The sequence below is a fragment of the Cyanistes caeruleus genome, chromosome 16, assembly GCF_971803275.1.
Source record: "Cyanistes caeruleus chromosome 16, bCyaCae1.hap1.1, whole genome shotgun sequence".
Classification (NCBI taxonomy): domain Eukaryota; kingdom Metazoa; phylum Chordata; class Aves; order Passeriformes; family Paridae; genus Cyanistes; species Cyanistes caeruleus.
This window is the reverse complement of record NC_141716.1, coordinates 7,581,814-7,599,877: the sequence shown is the minus strand read 5'-3', so window position 1 is coordinate 7,599,877 and position 18,064 is coordinate 7,581,814. Positions and strand designations below refer to the sequence as shown.

At 54.0% G+C, this 18,064-nt stretch overlaps 2 protein-coding genes across 12 annotated transcripts in view; one reads left to right on the top strand and one right to left on the bottom strand.

The window, feature by feature from the left end:
- NOL4L (nucleolar protein 4 like) overlaps positions 1–10,821 on the top strand; it is a 63,238-nt gene extending 52,417 nt beyond the window's left edge. For 7 of the 9 annotated variants that reach the window (XM_086853105.1, XM_086853107.1, XM_086853109.1 and 4 more), the window contains 6 exons: positions 1,452–1,723; positions 2,139–2,324; positions 2,404–2,595; positions 2,678–2,800; positions 3,084–3,285; positions 6,077–10,821. In XM_086853105.1, coding sequence (XP_086709231.1) covers positions 1,452–1,723; positions 2,139–2,324; positions 2,404–2,595; positions 2,678–2,800; positions 3,084–3,285; positions 6,077–6,276 — 1,175 coding nt within the window. In that variant the 3' untranslated portion in view covers positions 6,277–10,821. The remainder of the gene's footprint in view (positions 1–1,451; positions 1,724–2,138; positions 2,325–2,403; positions 2,596–2,677; positions 2,801–3,083; positions 3,286–6,076) is intronic. The other 2 variants (XR_015277070.1, XM_086853110.1) reach the window with 2 other exon arrangements.
- A 1,975-nt stretch (positions 10,822–12,796) lies between these two features.
- ASXL1 (ASXL transcriptional regulator 1) overlaps positions 12,797–18,064 on the bottom strand; it is a 21,390-nt gene continuing 16,122 nt past the window's right edge. For 2 of the 3 annotated variants that reach the window (XM_086853099.1, XM_086853098.1), the window contains exon 12: positions 12,797–17,603. In XM_086853099.1, the coding sequence (XP_086709225.1) occupies positions 14,727–17,603 (2,877 nt within the window). In that variant the 3' untranslated portion in view covers positions 12,797–14,726. The remainder of the gene's footprint in view (positions 17,604–18,064) is intronic. The other variant, XM_086853100.1, reaches the window with a different exon arrangement.

Below are 18,064 nucleotides of genomic sequence, written 5' to 3'. Positions count from 1 at the left end.
GCCCCACAGTCGGCTTGGATGCCTGAGTGTCCTCAAGTGTGTTTATTTTAAGGGATACAAAGTCCTGGGCCACCGCAGGGTCACCACAGCACTCGCCCAGCCTGGCAGGAAAGTTTCCCGCAGGTGCTGGCAGGGGGAGGAGGAGGGTGGATGGCAGCAGCTGGGCACCATCCTGCCACCCTGAGCCTGCACACCTTTGGACCTGGCGCCCATGTGCCAGGAGCCATCGGCACGGGGCTGCGGCCGCCCCACAGCCCCAGCCCATTGTCCCACGGTGGCCAGGCCAGGCGCAGGGACGGCCATCTGCTCGTCGCTGCCGACAGCTTCTTTGTTCACCGCCCGGCGCACGCTGGCGCAGGAAGCGGCTCCCACGTGCTTCGCCCTTTCCCTCTCGCGGAGGCACCTAATGAAATAAAGGATTTACTGCGGCGAGGGGGAGGGAAGGGAACGGGCTGAGCAGTTTGAAATGTCGTGCCTGGCCCCAGGGCTGGGCTCCCTGGCCAGGTGCAGGAAGGGTGGGTGCAGGCAGTGCCGGGCTCTCAGCCACTGCTGGGCTGTTCTTTGGGAGCCGCCATGGTGGGAGCAGGCACAGGCAGGGGGATGGCGCCAGGGCCTGGGGTGCGAATGTAGCCAAGATCTGTGCACTGTGTGTCTGTGGCACTGGCATTGCCAGAGCCCTGACCTGTTTGTGTGGTGGGGAAAAGGCCTTGCATGTGCTGTGGGGATGGCTCTAGGGCGTGTGGAAACTGGGAATGGGAGTGTCCATGTAGAGTGTAGGTCACTTGGGCTTTGAGTGAGACAGGAAGGACATCGTGCAGCCCCTGTCCCCTCCTTGCAGCAGCATGCCAAGGAGGAGTCTTGCTGTGTAGTGTGCCAGCTGTGAGCAGAGCTCCTAATGCTACTTCCAGGCACCATGGATTCAGGGTTTTCCCACCCCAGTGAGCCCATCATGTGTCATCCCCATAGCCCAGTGCTCTGCAGAGCTGTATGTCCCTTAACCACTGCTGGAACTTCTCACTTCCCACCACACCCAGCCCCAAACTGGGCCAGGAGGATGCAGGGGACCTGGCAGGGAGAGGCAGTGCCCCTTTCTCCTCCCTGCAATGCAAACAGAAACCGAAAAGGACCAAATTCCAAAGTTCTTATTCAAGCCCAAGCACCATGGCCGAGGGCGGAGGCGTGGGGACTGTCACCTGCAGAGGGATGGGTGGCTCGGGCATGGGGCACAGCAGCACCTGGTGTGCTTTGAGGGATGAGGGAGTGGATCCCTGTGACAATGGACTTGCAGGCTTGCACACCAGCAGTACTTCCAACTGCTGCATCCCAGGGCGCAAAGCACAGCAGTGCCAGCCTGGCTCCCAGTGGCAATTCAGCCAGAAAGTCAGCCCAGAGCAGCTTCGGGAGGGTGGTCCTAGGGTGCCAAGGGAGTGACCACACATCCTTCCTTGCAGATGACTCCTCATCAGAGAGCTGCAGTGGGAATGGCTCCTCCACCCTGAACCCCTCCACCTCCAGCAGCACTCAGGGCGACAGCGCCTTCCCCGAAATGAACGGCAATGGCACCGCAGCCCCCATGGACTTCACCGCCTCTGCTGATGACCAGCCCATCAACCTCTGCGACAAGCTCACACCTGCCCACATCACCCCTTCCTACCAGTCTGACAGCTGCAGTGCCGACGGGCTGCGCAGCAGGGTCAAGTACGGGGTGAAGACCACAGCAGAGGTATGGCCTGGGATGGTCTGGGAAAGCCAGGGACATGCCCCACGCCCCCGCTGCCCCAGAGCTGGGCACTGCAGAGGGCTCACCTCACCCCTGACCAGCTGCACCACAGCCACCATGTGACGAGGAGCCCATTCATGCTGGGTCAGGCAGTGTTTCCTGCAGGATCAGGCAAAGCTGTGACCCCCACCAGCCAGAGCTGCCATTAGGCCACCAGGTTATCACAGGCTCGCTGAGGCCACCATGCTCCCCCCTGCCCAAAGCAGGCAGGAGGTGACACACAGAGGAGCCTGGCCATGGGTTCATCTTCCTGGGTTGCATGGGGGCCTTTGGGAGAGGGGACAGACATAGTGAGACAAGGAGAAAGGGCAGGTGCATGAGGTGAGAGCTGCTGGTGGTAACCCCTGTCTCCTCTCAGTCCCCCCCGTACAGCTCTGGCAGCTATGACTCCATCAAGACGGAGGTGAGCGGCTGCCCCGAGGACCTGACTGTCGGCAGGGCCCCCACAGCTGATGAAGATGATGATGACCACGACGACCATGAAGACAATGATAAGATCAATGACTCAGAGGGGATGGACCCAGAGAGGCTAAAGGCCTTCAATGTAAGGAGAGCTCCACAGGGAGGGCGAGCCCACCTGCCTTCTGTCTCGGGGTTCCCACCAACTGTCTTCTCATTTGCAGATGTTCGTGCGCCTTTTTGTGGATGAGAACCTGGACCGGATGGTTCCCATCTCCAAGCAGCCCAAGGAGAAGATTCAGGCCATCATTGAGTCCTGCAGCCGGCAGTTCCCCGAGTTCCAGGAGCGGGCACGCAAGCGCATCCGCACCTACCTCAAGTCCTGCCGTCGCATGAAGAAGAACGGGATGGAGATGGTGAGTGGCCACCCCAGCACCCTGCCCCTTGTCCCAGTGCCCAGGGCAGCACTGAGCATTCTCTCTGCTTGTGTTCCTGCAGACCAGGCCCACGCCACCTCACCTAACCTCAGCCATGGCAGAGAACATCCTGGCCGCTGCCTGCGAGAGCGAAACGCGGAAAGCAGCCAAGAGGATGCGGCTGGAGATCTACCAGACCTCCCAGGTATGGTGCTGGCAGCTGGGGGTGGGCAAGGAACAAAACTGGCAGTGTCCTATGCAGGGGGTCAAAAGTCTTTCTGAAAGTCTGAGGGGCTGCAGAACAGAACCCCGTGGTGTGTCCTGAGACTCAGGCCAATGGAGATGGGAATGCTGGTTTGGGTTGGCCACACTGCAGCTGCAGGACACCCTGCAGGACATCCTGCAGGACACCCTGCACTGTCCATCCTGCTGGCCACAGAGGTCAGCCAGGCTCCTTGCTGGAGCAGGTCTGTGTTTCCCCTGTGCAGGATGAACCGATCGCCCTAGACAAGCAGCACTCCAGAGACTCCACAGCCATCACCCACTCCTCCTACTCACTGCCAGCTTCATCTTACTCCCAAGACCCGGTCTACATCAATGGAAGCCTGAACTACAGCTACCGTGGCTATGGGTCCCTGGGGGGCAGCCTGCAGCCCCCTGCATCCCTCCAGACAGGCAACCACAGTAATGGTAAGTGGCTGTGCCAGCACGGGGAGCCCACCCTGGCATTGCCTCTGCCCTGTGCCTGGGCAGTGCACCAGGGGCTCCTGGCATCCCCCGCTGTGGGGTAGGGATGGGTGCTGGAGGAGAGGCAGGGGCTGCTCCCGCAGCTCCCACAGAACCCAGTCATGGCAGCACCTCTCCCATTGCTGCACAGAGCTGCTCCAAAATCTCCTCTTGTCCCTTCTGTCTGGCAGCTCTGCTGATGTCATCAGCAGGTGGTTGGTTAATTGTTGAACTGCTCTTGGAAGGACGGTTTGGGTGGCACTGGTGGAGGGAAGGAGTGTCACGTAAAAAAAAGGAGAATCTGTACCAGATTCTCTGTTACTTATTAACAGGGGCGGCACCTATCACTGCTCTGATCTCCTGCTGGTATGAGCCCTTCCGCTCTCGGGGACAAGGTGGGGGGCACAAACACAGCTCAGGAGGGCTCTGAGGGGCTGGGGACTGCCTGGGAACAGTTGAGAAAACAGGACTGATGCTGCAGGGCAGGAAGACTGAAGAAGAGCATAGGCAGAACTTGAGATTAGGAGCAAATGAACAGAGCAGAGTATCCTGGGCCAGAGCAGGGCTCCAAGCTGGTGACTCGCCCACATCTGGAGTGAGAGGTATTGGATGAGACTAAGTGTTCCCTCTGCCTCTGTCCTGCAGCAGTGGTGGCAGGAGGGGCTGGATCCCTTGCTAGTCCTTGTCCAGTCCTTCTGCAATCCCTGGGTTACCATTGCCTGTCCTGGTGTGCTCTGGGCTCCTGCCCCAACCCACCCCGACGGGAGCCAGGATTTGGAAGGATGTGATTTCCGGGGGCCTGAGAGATGCCTGTCTGGGATTAACTCTTATCATCCCTTCCTAATGCTTCTTAACCCTGAATAAAGATCCTGTCCCGGCCTCCAGCTGCTGAGACCTAATCCTCACAGCAATGGTTCCTCCCCAGAACAGCACAGGCACCCGGTCCCCCACTGCTGGGCACCCTCCTTTGGCTCTTCCATGTCAGACAGTGAATGTGCACAAAGGTTCTTGAGCAGTCCCAGGAACAGCAAACAGGCCCAGGGTGCAGCACCCAGCAGCACCTCTCCTTTCTTTCTAGAGGATTTTTAAACCTCTGTTTTGCAGTTGTGTTTTTTGCAAGCTCTTTCCCAGTCCTTCAGAGGGAAGAGCACTCTGCAAGGAGCTGCATCTTCTCCTCCCTCTGAGCAGAGGCCCCACAGGGCTTTGCTGCCCAGAAGTGTCTTCACCCTCCATCCCCCACCTCAGGCAGTTCTTGCTCAAGCCCTCATCCCTGCTCCCAGCTCCTTCCCCCTTGGTGAGCCGGGAAACAGGCTCAGTTTACTGCTGCCTTTTCTGTCCAGTGAAATTGCTTTCGCATGAGAGCCTCCTCCTTCTCCTCCTCCTCCTTCTCCTCCTCCTCCCCCGCTTTGAAGCTCTGGTTCTCTTGGCATGGAACACTTCTGCTGGTGCTGCTCCTCCCGCAGCTCCAGCACTGCTTTCCTTGAATGCTTTCCATTCCACCCAGGGCGGTGAGCTCCCCTCCCTGCCACCATCACCAGTGGCACCCACCTGGACTTGGGGGCAGCTGAACTCTCCCATCCCAGTTTGCAAACAGCCACAGCACCCAGTCCTTGCTCTGTGTCCATGGTGTCCCATGGCTGTGTCAGGCCACCCAGCAGGAGCAGCCATCCCAAAGCTTTCCTCCAGCATCACCAACAGCTCCAGCCGCCTGTGGCACTTCAGCTCACAGTCCAGGGATTAGTTCAGTGTATTCTCTCCTTCCCTCCAGGCTGCAGCCTCGCCAGCCTCCTCTCCCTGACTATCACATTTCCAGTACATCTCTTGGAATTTCTCATTTCCAATTGATAATGTGTTTCTTGCTCTTTGTTTTGCTTCTCTTGCTTAGTTCAACATGAAGCTAAGTCCACTTTTTCCCCTGCCTTTACCTGCTGGGGTCACTTGTCAAGATAAACCAGGGAAGCACAGTTCAAATGAGATTTTACTCCCCATATGCAGAGGGAAAACCAGAACCTGGAAGGCAATTTTGATGGTGCAGGTGCCAACAGGAGCTGGCTTACCTCCCAGCAGACCCTCGCTGCACAGAGCTGTGGGCCAGGCTGCAGGATGGGATTTTTGTCATGTTGGCTCTGAGACATCTTTATAGAATCTCAGAATTGTTTGTTTGGGAAAAGCCTTAAGTTGACTTCACTCCAATCCCCTGCCACAGGCAAGGTAGAGAAGGTTGCTCCAAGCCCCATCCAACCTGGCCTTGAACACTTCCAGGGATGGGGCAGCCACAGCTTCTCTGGGCAGCCTGTGCCAGGGCCTCACCACCCTCACAGGGAGCAATTTCTTCCCAATATCCCATATAAGGCTGCCTTCTGTGAGGATGAAGTTGTTGCCCCTTTTACTGTCACTCCACACGCTTGTCCAAAGTACCTCTGCAGCTCTCTCAGAGCCCCTTTAGGCACTGGAATGAGCTCTGAGGTTTCCCTGGAGTCTTCTCTTCACCAGGCTGAATAGCCCCATTTCCCTCAGCCTGCTCCCCTGCCAGAGGTGCTCCAGCCTTTGGAGCATCTCTGTGGTCTCCTCTGAACCTGTATTCCTGTTGCAGAGGCAGTGAATGGCTGCTCTGGTGTCTGTGGAAGCAGGAGCTCCTCACGTTATCTGGGGCACCGTGGGGACCTTTCAAGTGCTGCAAAGGTCTGGAATCACAACAGGATGAGAATGGGAAAGGTTGCTGTGCCTGAACTTCCCTCTCACTTTCCCTTGGCAGGTCCAACCGATCTCAGCATGAAAGGTGGGGCCTCCAGCACAGCCCCCTCCAACAGCACCAGCCGGGGCATGCAGGCGGCCCAGCTCAGCCCCACGGAGATCAGCGCCGTGCGGCAGCTCATCGCCGGATACCGGGAGTCGGCAGCATTCCTGCTCCGCTCTGCAGACGAACTGGAAAACCTCATTTTACAGCAGAACTGACTCCCCGTGTCTGCATCGCTCCTCGGTCGACAAGACAATTTATACCTGCTAGAAGGAGGCTCCCGGCGGTGTCCTGCTCAGGACCACCATCGTCCTCCCGCCACGCGGTGGGCACATGTAGTTTTAGAAGGTGGGATCCAAAAGACCTGTTTTCTTTTACACTCCAAGCACCTGGGACTTCAGGCACAAGGACATGTTTTGGAACCGTACCAACACCCGTGCCTCCGACCGACCAGAAGCCAACCCTGCAGCTTGGAAGGATGTGGGACTCTGAAGGGCAGAAGGGAGCCTGGGGAGGTTTGGGGCTGCAGATGTATTTAGAATAACCTTTGTGGACCCAAATGTTAGATTCCCATCCCTGGATAATTTCCAAGTCTTAGGTGAGCTGAATCACATATTTATTGAGAAATGGACCCTCCTCTCCCCTTAGTAATTTATTTTTCTGAAAATGGATTCTTTTGAGTTTGTACAGATTGCCAGTTTTTTGTCTGTCTGATCAGAAGGAATTTATTCCTGTGAAATAACACATTCCATATCACTACACTACTAATTTCCAGGCAGCTCTGCCTGTTTCTCTGGTGAACCCTTGTCCCACAGGGAGCAAGTTTGCCATCCAGTCCTTGACATCGAGGCTGCTCAGCCTCCAGTGAGCGTAGGTGGGAGCTGAACAGCAGCGCAAGCGTCCTGCTTAGGCCTTTGTTCTATGGGGTCCCGTAGCAGCAGTGGGGTCTGAACCTCCCGCAGAGACTCGGCAAGCTCAGCAGACCTCCGGCTGGAAGGACATCTCGCACTCATTAAAGTCATTGCAGATAAGAGAAGGAAGGAAGAAAGGAAGGAGATAACTGAGAAACACTGTCTTGCAGTCGCCATCCGTACTCTACCTCACACTCCATTGTGGGCTTCTTCCAGGACTGGCGGCGCCGGTCCTGGGGGACAGCGAGTGTTGCAGACATGGGGATCGTGCGAGGAGGCTGGAACCTCCGGCTGGGGTCCTGCTGCGCCCGGCCGCGCTCTCCGCTCCGTCCGCAGCCAGCCCCGGGGAGCACCGGGGGATGAACCGCCCGGGACCCGCGGGGGTGTGAGGCAGGGCAGCCCCAGGGCTCACCCCAGAGGTGAGCTGGAGTGGTGACCGCCCTCTTCTGTGGGAGAGACGGGCAGCACTGAGCAGCAGAACTGACAAAGTCCTCTCCGGGGCCCAGGATCCTTCCCCCTCCCTGCTCACAGTCCTGGAACAAGCCCACAGTTCCCAAAGTGTGGAAGAACCGTAGTCCGATGACCATTCTGCCCTGTTTCCACCCCCCACAACGATGCACTTCGTTTTGCTCAGTGCAATACCTACTGCCAGTGCTGCTAACCCAGGGACCTCGCTCCGGCCAGGGGTGCTGAGCCCAGCCCAGCAGTGCAACGTGCTCTGGAGCTGTGCAGAGACCAGCGAGGGTCCCGCTGCTCCCTGTCCCCCGCAGCCCCCCCTCTTGGCTGAAGCCCACACACCATGAGATAGAAATTTGAGAAGTGTAAAGCTATTTTGTAGGTAGAAACTTTCTTGCTTTGGAGCCAGTTTTTATCTTATTTTTTGGCCACTCGGAGCCAGCGGCCAGGGGCTGCTGCTCCAGGGGCCAACGCTGGTGGCACAGGCTTGAGCAGCCGCTGGTCCGGCCAGGAGCAGGCCCGGGCAGTTCCCCTGTACCCTCCGTACCCCATTATGCTCCACACACTGGAAGAGAAGCAAAACTTTACCCCGCTCTTAGTCTCAGAACAGAATAAGCTGCTGGCTCCTGAGGCCAGGTGTGCCTGGCCCCACAGCAGAAGGGATCAACCATTGCATTGACTGTTTTCCCCAAACCTTAAACTTTCCGTAGCATTTGGAGAAAAGGGACCCAGCCCCTCGCCGCAGGGTGCAGCTGAGGGGTCAGTGCAGAGACGAGGTGATGGTGGCTCTCAGACCTGAGCCCATGCTGGACCCGGGAGCATCGTGGCCACACCCGTCCCCTCCTGCCCGCAGCAGCGGAGCGTGGGGAGGGGGCCCCGGAGACACCAGCCCCCAGCCAGGGCTCAGACTTAACGCTTTCCCCAGCACTTCACAAGCCTGCTTGGTTTGTCCACTGCATCCTCCCATACTTGGAATTTATGTAAATATTTATTTTTGTGTGAATACCATGAAGTAACAAACCTTTGACAAAATCTGTAACCGCAGCCATTTGTGAAAGTCTTACCGTTCAGGCAGGAGAGGCAGAGACAATCGCTGTCCCGGGATTCTCCCTGTCCGTGGTCTCCCACCCACGCCGGTGCCTCCTGCCTCGGCAGAGGCAGCAGAACCTTTAGCCATAAGTTTGCCATCAGTTTGTACCGAAACAGAGATAGCCCGGGGGCACACGGACAGACCACCAACAGCCACAGTTGGGTTAAGTTTTATTTATCCAAGTCATTCCTGATCACCTCTGAACCTGTCTCGGCACATGTGGAAGTTCAGGAGCTCTCACACATGGTCAAACTGCTGTAGAGGACACCGAGGCCGCGTCGCGAAGGAGGGTGCCCAACACCGCCCTGTCCCAGCACCTGATGTTCATAACCTGCAGCTGAATGGTACAGACTCAGATTCCCAAAGCCCTGCTGACAGCCACATCTGGGACAAGTTGTGAAACAAACAGGATTGACTCCAAATTTCTGTCAGGGATCTTTTTTTTTTTTTCTTTTTTTTTTTCTTTTTTTTTTTTTCTTTTTTTGTGAGCCACAACGTTCTGGTTCCTTTAGCATGAGCTCCACAGACATCTCCGTGCTCTGCAGCTGCTCCGTGCTCCACCGTGGCTCCCTGTGCTCCAGGACTGTTCACAGCCACATTCCTGTGCTCTCACTGGGCAGGACGGGGTCAGGAATTGCTAGTCCAGGTTCTCAACAAGAAGGAACAAGCAGGAGCAGAATACACCGGCTTCCCAGATATCTGAGAGGTGGAAGGAGAATGCTGGGTTAGCGAATGGTCTGGATGGTCTTGGGTTTGGTTAAGAAAAGCTGATCACTGGTCGAAAAAAGAGATTTTTATTTTTTTTTTTTTAAATTTAATTTTATTTCAACACACCCATCCTGCCCTGGATGTGCAGTTCCCATGACACTGTTTCTCTATGGGAGAACGTCCCCGGGGTTGTGAGCAGATAAAACTTGTACCTCCCCGATCCCAAGGGCCACTTCCCTCCCGGAGCGGCCGTCGGATTTAGTACCAGTTCATGAAAAAAAAAAAAAAAATGCTGCTTTGAACTCAGAGGGTTAATATACTTTTGATTTGTAATTTTTTGTAAAACTTTTTACAAGGTAGCATAGTATTTCTCCAGACACCAACTACAATCCGTCCATGGTCTGATTTTTATATAATTTAGTGGTGCTTTAGAAACTTTTGTTCGGTTGTTTCGGAGCTGCAGAGCTCAGTTCTTCGCCTGTATCTACCTAAGACCAATGTGAACCTTTGTATTTTTGCTCCTAATTTTGGACTCAGTGAAAGTGTACTGTTTACATGTACAGAACTCCCGACCCCGTGTGTTCTGCCAGACCTGCTGTTGAAGAGGAAGCTGCCCCTCACCCAGTTCGTCTGCTTAACCCAGCCACAGCCTCACCCACCCACCGCCACGCGCCCGCCCCGAGGGACACCCCACCCACCCCAGACACCCTTTAAAGCAATTTTGGGTTTTGCACAAGCTGTTGTACTTTTTTTTTTTTTCCTTCCTAGTTGTACGGATCGGCTGCAATTCCAATCGGGAGCTGATCCGGAGCTCTGAAGCACCAGATCTGGGCAGTGCTGCTGCCTCCCCATCCTCCTCCTCCCCATCCTCCTCCTCCTCATCCTCCTCCTCCTCCCACACAGGCGGGAGGGCGGCGCTGCCCGTAGGGTCCAGCTGATGTAGGGGAGCAGTGGAGGGAGCAGGGGGAAGACACTCCTGAGCAGAATTGGGAATACTTTAGGGAAGGGGGTGAGCTCGCCCAAGCCAGCCGCTGGCTTGGGGTGGAGGGTGGGAGCTCAGTCCCACGGGAGGCTCCCAGCGAGGCAGAAGAGGCTCTTTGGGAAGCTGGAGCTTTCCCAAGGGCTCAGATAGAAAGCGTATGGCACTTAATCCAGCTTCTAAGGTGACACTTTATTGCTTAATCAATTGATTCCTTTGGAAATGATATTTTTGCAGATAGGCACCTATGCAACTTCATGTGGCTCTTAAGCAGATGAGCACTTCCTCCTCAACGAGCTTGATAAGAGTTATTTGTGTTATATACTGTGGATTTTTCCAGTAAATGTGGCTTAATATTTTAATTCTTAGAATGTGTGTCTATTATATATGTGATGCAACTTAATTCTGTTCTGTTTGTGGAATGATTAGCACAGGCCAACTCCCTGTCCCCTCACTTAACAAAGACCAATGAGCTGTTAATCGAGCTGTTATCTCCATGGTATTACTTGCTAAATGCACTGATTTCATAAGTATGTGGAATCCTTTTTTTTTTTTTTCTTTTGAATCTGTATATCATATATAAGACTGAATCTACTTAATAAACACTGTATAACAAAAAGGGCTTTCTCCTCCACTGTCGAGCCCCGCTGGGTGCTGCTGGCCCCAGTGCTGCCCCTCGCCCCAGAGCGTGTGCGAGAGGTCGGTGCCATCAGTCACCAGAGCGGGTTCTAAATTTAGGTGTTAAAAGGAAGAAAAAAAACAAAAACAAACCAAAACATCTCTCAGTCCTGTTGACATAAGCTGTGCTTTCCATTCCGTAACAGACAGCGTGGGTACCAGAGAGAGCAGTGGCAGCACTCAAAAAGGGGGCAAGGCACCAGTTTTATGCTTAACTTATATTTTGACAAAATTAATTTTGTGAAGTGTCTGGTTTTTGTGAGAAAAAAAAAGAAAAAAGAAAAAAAAAAAAAGTTTTCATTGAAGTTTGTGCAAAGTTCTCCCTCATGGAAAATACTGATTTTTCGTTATCAGCTTTATTCACTAAGTATAATAAACCTTTGCATCCATAAACGTTCCTCTTCAAGCGCTGTATAGATACCATCTCCTGTTTGATCGTCAGGAGATCCAGAGGGTCCAAGGGGTTTGCAGCTTGCATGGAAATGCAGCTGCCCGGGGGTGTGGGGATGCTGGCGGGGGAGGCAGCTGGGCCGCTCCTGCCCGGGATCTGCCGCGGGGAGCGAGGCCGGGAGGAACCGCCCGGCTGTTTGTGTTTGTAAAGGATCACCTGGGCCCGCACATCCCCAACGGAGCACGCACAGGATCCATTCCTGTGGCCCTGACACCGTCGGGTCCATGACTGAGCCTCTGGCTGAGCTTTGCTTCCAGATTTCCGGGGGAGCACGGGATGGGTGGGCAGTGCCGGGCCACACCAGCTGCCATCACCCGCTGAGGCTTCCACAGCCCCTGGCCGGACTGGCTCACGATGTCCCCATGCCTGCAGGTGGCCCCGCCGAGCACGGCACAGCCGGAGCCAAACAGCAGCCGGGCTGGCACAGAGAAAATCTGGTATTTGGCACACAGATACCAGAAAAAGGAAAAAAAAAAAAAAAAAAGGGAAAAAGTGTATTGCTCTTTGTGAAATTCTGATGTTTAATGGGTTTTACTCTTGAAACACCCAAGCTCCCCTGTTCCAGAGGTAGCTAATCCTGATGCCATCACCCCCCACCCCAATAAAACAGGGAAGGATTAAATACTGAGTTTTAAAGCTTGGCTAAGTAACAACTCTACTCATTTTTTGCATTCCCCATATTTAGATTACTCAAGTATTCGGTGTGCAGACAGCCTGCCAGAGTCAAAACATCACTGAACCACCAAAAACGATAAAAGCCTTTTTTCACCCCAAATGCTGGTGCCAGACCATCTGCTGCCCCAGCCCGGCTCCTGTGCGAGGCCACCGCTGCCGTTCTGCAATGGCAACGCTGTGGAATGGCAGAGGTCAGGAATTGTGTCACCACAGGGATCTCAGCACTCCCACAGCCCCAGGCAGGAGATCCCTGCTTGCCCTGCAGATGTGTAACATCATGTTATTTCCTTACTGCCCAGAAAGGAGAAAGGACCCGGCCGGAAAGTGAGTTTTCAAGTAGTTTCAATAAATTGTAATTGGTATTACATTTATGCTCCTGAGAAACATTTTCAGATCCATTTATCCAACAATGAGGACAGTAAGAGCAGGACCTGCCCTGACACTGGGAAAATACTCAGTGCTGCTGCCCACAGACATCACCCCAGCAGGGCAGAGATCCCCTGTGACTGTGGGGGGGCCCCACAGGGTCCCACAACCCCCCCGTGGCCCTCAGAGCCTTCAGCGTGTCCATTCCCAAGAGCCTCACGGCAGCTCTGCAGGAGCTGCACCATCTTCAGTGCTCTCTAAGTGCATAAAACCAGATTTAACAAAGCCAAGCAGCAATACAGCCCCTCCCCTTAGTGACTTGAGCAGAGCTCTGGAACAGCTGCAGTTAAAAGAGAGGAAAGGAAAAGCCACCTTGCCTTAGAACAGAGGAGGATTTCAGAAAAAGGACTGAAACCACACAAGCTGATTTTACAGTGTTTATTTTTCCAATAGCACAAGGGACAGACACGAGCAGGCCCCCCCCCCGAGGGCTCTGCCCCCCAGACCAGTCCGAGCTGAACACTGCAGTGGCCCCCAGGAGGCAGAGCCAGCCCCCTGCTCCGCTCCCCATCTTTGGTAAGCAGGTTCCACACCTCCGCTGGCCCCACCGGCACCGCAGCCCAGCCCAGGCCGGGGTGCCGCTGCACCGGGCTCTCACTGTCATGGGATGAGGCTGGTGGATGCATTGAGGATAAAACCATCTCAGGGACTGAACTTGTTCCACCCCTCATGATTGTGGCTGAAAGAGGAACTTGCACGGCTGAAAGAAAGTGCATGGTGAAGGGAGGTAGGATGGAGCTGGAAAAGGGACGAGAATTAAAAAATGAAAATAAACTCCCTAAAATTCTTGCTACTGCCTGCTTGAATAAGCCAGCGGCTTCTCCCCCTCACTGAAGCAATTAACTCTTGACTAAGAATTGCTCCAAAGAGGAAGAGAATTGCAGTTTTGCTCTCCCTCTCTGGATGCACATGGATGTTCATTCACCTCCCTGCAGTGCAGGTACAGCCATGCCCTGGGAGCTCAGGTGCAGCAACAACTGGCAAGAGCTTAAATGAGCAACCGGGGAGTGAGTTCGGCTCAGCAAATCCCACCTGGTCATCCTTGAGCCTGCACAGCACAGTCCACCCGGGCACCACGGGGAGGCCGTTGGAACCCAGACCCCAGTGTGGTGAGCCTCACGTCAGGCAAGACAGAATACAGTGGCTCTGACAATAACTAACACCACTTTAATGCAATACTGCTGTAGAGCCTGGAAATCCAAGGAAAAAAAAAAAGACCCCTTTATGCTCTATGTACATTACATCCATTTACAGAGTTGGCCAGTACTGTGTACAACATATAAATATATGATCAAACAGATGCAGAGAGGATACTTACAGGAGCCAAATAATTCACTTTATACATCCAAGAATGAAAATATAAAAAAAGGAAAATTAAAAAAAGGAAAGAACACTGCTTTAAATGTTAGGTGATAGTCACACAGATGCACAGCTTGATGCTTGATGCTCAGCTGCTGTGGGGTTTCAGGTCCTCACCACAAAGCTGTAGTGCAGAGCTCTCTGCCCCCATCACTGAGCTCCAGGGAACCTCCAGTGTTCCACAGCAGTTTGTGGAAGTTGGCCAAAGGAGGCAGGCACAGCCACTGGGCCAGTTCAGCCAGGAACAGTTCCCTGGCCACACAGCTTCCTGCAGGCCAGCAGAAGGCATTTGCTTGGCACTTGCCCCGAATTTTTTTCCTTCTTGCATCCTCCACAAGGGCTGTACACGGCTCCACAACCACGTGCAGAACACATCCTGGGCACCACATCCCGCTGTAGCATCCAAAGACTGCACAGGACCATCCCTGCAGGGCAGCTCTCTGCTTACACTCACCGCACAGCAGCACTTCCCACACAAACCAGGAATGGAGATGGCAGAAGGGGAGAGTGGAAGACTGTAGGGCCTCACCTTGTGCAGCCCCGAAACAGCAAACACCATCTTCCAGTTCTTTTGGATGTAAGGATTTCCTCCACAGAGGGTCCAGGGATTGCCACAGCGAACGGCCTCTCCCCCTGGCATCAGCCTCAGCGCCAAACCAGAGCACAGCTGGAATTTCCGTGGTAGCAGGAAGCAGCAGGATCACACTCCCGTGGGGCACAGCCCACCCAGAGCAGGGTGTCCCCGTGAGCAGGAACGGGCTCTGCACTGTCGATCTCCGTGGGAAGGCATCTCAATGTTCCTCACCAAAACAAAGTGTAACAGCATTTCTACTATGAACAGAGAGTACTTTGTGTACTTTGTGTACAGGCGTTAGGATCAGTCGTTATCAAAATACACACACTGAATATACAACCTGTCCCATGGCCATAATTTATTATCTCACCACAAGGCACAATACACAGAGCTTTGAGGGTCCTATACAGTCGTCGTGGCAGAAGGCGCCGCAGCCTTTGCACATGATCATGGCTTTGAGGCTGCACGAGCACTGGAACGAGATCTCCTCGACGCTGCTGCTGTCAGCAAACATCTGCACAGCCAGGGCTGTGTTCCGGCTCGCAGCAAAGTTCGCTTTGTGGGTGAGCTGCACCACGCTCCCAGCAAGGCCTCGGGGGAAAGCCGGAGTGTTGGATGAATAATTAAAGCTGGTGGAATTAAGCTGCAGCTTTGAAAGCTTCCCATAAAATGCTTGCTTGATATTGAGCTGAGAGGGGATGGATGAAGGCTCCAAAGGGTGACTCTGTCCTTTTCCTGGATCCCTTGAAAACTTAAAGAAGGGCCAGTCCATGACCAGTGGCTCTCTTTGTGTGTGCCCAGCCAGTTCCGTGGGCTGCTGGGCCACATCCCTCCGGTTCTCCGCATTACTCTTGGCTGGGCTGCCACACATCAGCACCTTCTCACTTCTGATCCCTCCCGGGGTGCTGCTGCGCTGCTTTGAAGTCCATTCCTCCCTGGCAGCTGGGATTCCTTCTCCCAATGCACAGCCCTTGTCCAAGGGAATCTGTTTGCTGGGGGACAAGGTTCCCATGGCTGAACTGTGATCCAAAGCCCTGGAATGATGCAGCCTCACACTGGGGTTGGAAGGAAAACCAGAACCAAAGAGCTTTTTGCCTTGAACCCCACCGTAATTTTTATTGACCAATGCACCTCCTGTCTGGTTTGGTCCAAGAGAAGTTACACCTGGAGATAAAAACAGAGGCTCTGTAGAGGCATTCAGCTTCTCCAGGCTTTTACTTGCTGTGACACTCGTTAATGGGTTGTGCTGTGGCATCCGGTGGACCTTGGGCAACTCCTTCTGCTCCTCAAAGCTACAGGAAGAAAACGTTCTTTCCCGAGGCTCCACATCTTCACGCTTCGGAGAGGCACTTGCCACGTTTGCCAGTTGGTCTTGGCAGCTTAAAGTCGAGCCAACTTTGGAATGTTTTTCTGGGACAGCCTGATCCTCTGCACCTTCTGCTCTAGGCAATGCTGCCCCTGATCCACAGGTTTTTTCCTGGGCATCTATGGAAGATCTCACTGAGTGAACATCATCGCTCCTGCTTTGGGCACTCGTCTTTATTCCTACATCTGGAGAAGATTCTTTGCCAAAATAGCGACCGTTGCCTCTGTCCAGTTGCAGGGAGAGGCTTTCTGACTGCTCCTGCAGCACTGGCTGTGCAATTTCCAGCTTGATGTTGACGTGAGACACCGGGAGAACTTCTTCCAGAGGAAGCTTCCCCTTCAGCAACTGCATCACCAAAGGGTTGTTGGTCTCGATGGAGGACATGGGCCGAGCAGAGCTGGCAGGACGCTCGGCTTTCTGGGGTCCCCACCTCTGAGGTGGGGGTGCAACCAAGTCCCCAGGACAAGCTGGACTCTCTGTCTCCACAGACAATTTTGACCTAATCCCATTGTGCTTCTCACTGTTGCTTTGACAGGAAGAGCCTTTCCCAGCCACCTCCCTACAGCTGACACTTCTGAAACGCATCTCCACCTCCACATTCTCATCAGCCATGTCCCCTTCCCAATCAGAAGCAGTGTCTGTTGTTTCACTGTGTGTACTCTGCATTTCTTCATCTCCACTTCTCTTCAACTCCTGCGTCTCACCCAGGGGCTGATGTGTGTTTTCCGGTTCGGTTCTGGGGCACCTCTCTCTAGGCTGCAGGAGTTTTTCAGAAGTATCTATCCTATTCTGAGAAATAAAGTCACCATGCACAGAGGGCTGCATTAGAGCCTCTGCATTTAGTTCCTCATTAGTCAGTTTGCCATCACTGCCTTTCCCTGCCTGCAGCTGTGCAGCGTCACACACCACAGGGATCACTTTCTTCACTCCAACAGTCACCGTTTTGGAGGTATTATCAGCAACACATTTTTCCAGAAATGTTTTGGAGCTGTTATATCTAAAACCAGACACCTTCTCTGGATCATGGCATTCTGTGACACCCGATGACAATTCTGGTGGAACAGGACAACTGGAGGAATTTTGCTTTACATCAGAAGGATAATCCAGCTGTATGGTGGGAGCACCAACATCTGCAAGTTCCACCACAGCCCTGTCTCCCGTGGGACTGACCCCAGCTCCCTGCCCCCCAGAACATGACAGACTGGTCACCACAGGAACCACACATCCCAGCTTTGTGCTCTCCTGTGATGCAGCACAAGATGGGAGTTCGGTCCTTGGGTCACGGAGAAGCTGCTCAGGACTCTCCTCCTGCCTCTCGGGAGTTGCACTGTCCAAGGATGACGCGGTCAGAGCACCACAGAATGGCCTCCTGGGTGACCCATCGCCAGGCTGAGTGTCCCCTGACCCTGTGGCACAGCCCAGAACGCCGCTCCTTTCGCTTTTTGAGGAAGAGCGATCTTGTCTGGAAGAGAGGCAGGAATTCACACTGGCTTCCTGAGCAGTCCCTTTGGAGTCAGCCTTCCCTCCGCTCAGATGAACAGACGACTGTAGTTGTGCTCGCTGTAGATCTGACGCACGTTTTCCATGAGCTCTCTTGGATCTCCTGTGCTGGGAACGGCCGCTGGATTCTCCTCCACCGCCTCCTTCATCGGTGCTTCTCCCCCCGCCGGGGCCGCCCCCTCCTCCGATGGCGGCGGTGGCGGCTTCGCGCTGGGCTCGGGCTTGCAGAGCACGGGCCTTAATGTCTGCGAGGGTCCGGGCCCCGGCGCGGCCCCGGCCGGAGGGCTCCGTGCTGGGGATGATCCGGGGGCAGATCTGGTAAGTGGGCTGACCTTTAACCACCCAGGGTGGTTTAATACGTGAAAGTTGAATCTGAAAGAAAGGGAAATGCGGTGAGTTCTAACACTGACCATCTCCAGTGAAATGGGTTATACTGGCAGCTGTTCATCACAATTCTTAGCACAAATATTCAACAAAAATTTCAACTTAGAAACTAATTTTTGCTCTGCCATCTGTAAAGCTCAGCTCACGCTAATATTGTTTTACCAGAACCAGGCAAATATGAATTAAGTTCTTTATATTCATGTCTTCAGAGATCAAAGTGGTCTTCTCTACACCAGGATGACTGCCCTGAAACTACCAAAATGGGGATCCTGGTCAAAATGGGAAAAGTCAGGAGGTACACTGGGATTCTGTCCAAAAGCAAAGGAAAAGAACTCAGAAACTATACAGGATAAAGAACACGATTTCAAGGTCTTTTGCAAGTAAGTCAGCTCATTTCAGGCAGTCTTTCTGTATCCACAGAAATGCAAATGGAGGGAGTAAGTCAAGGT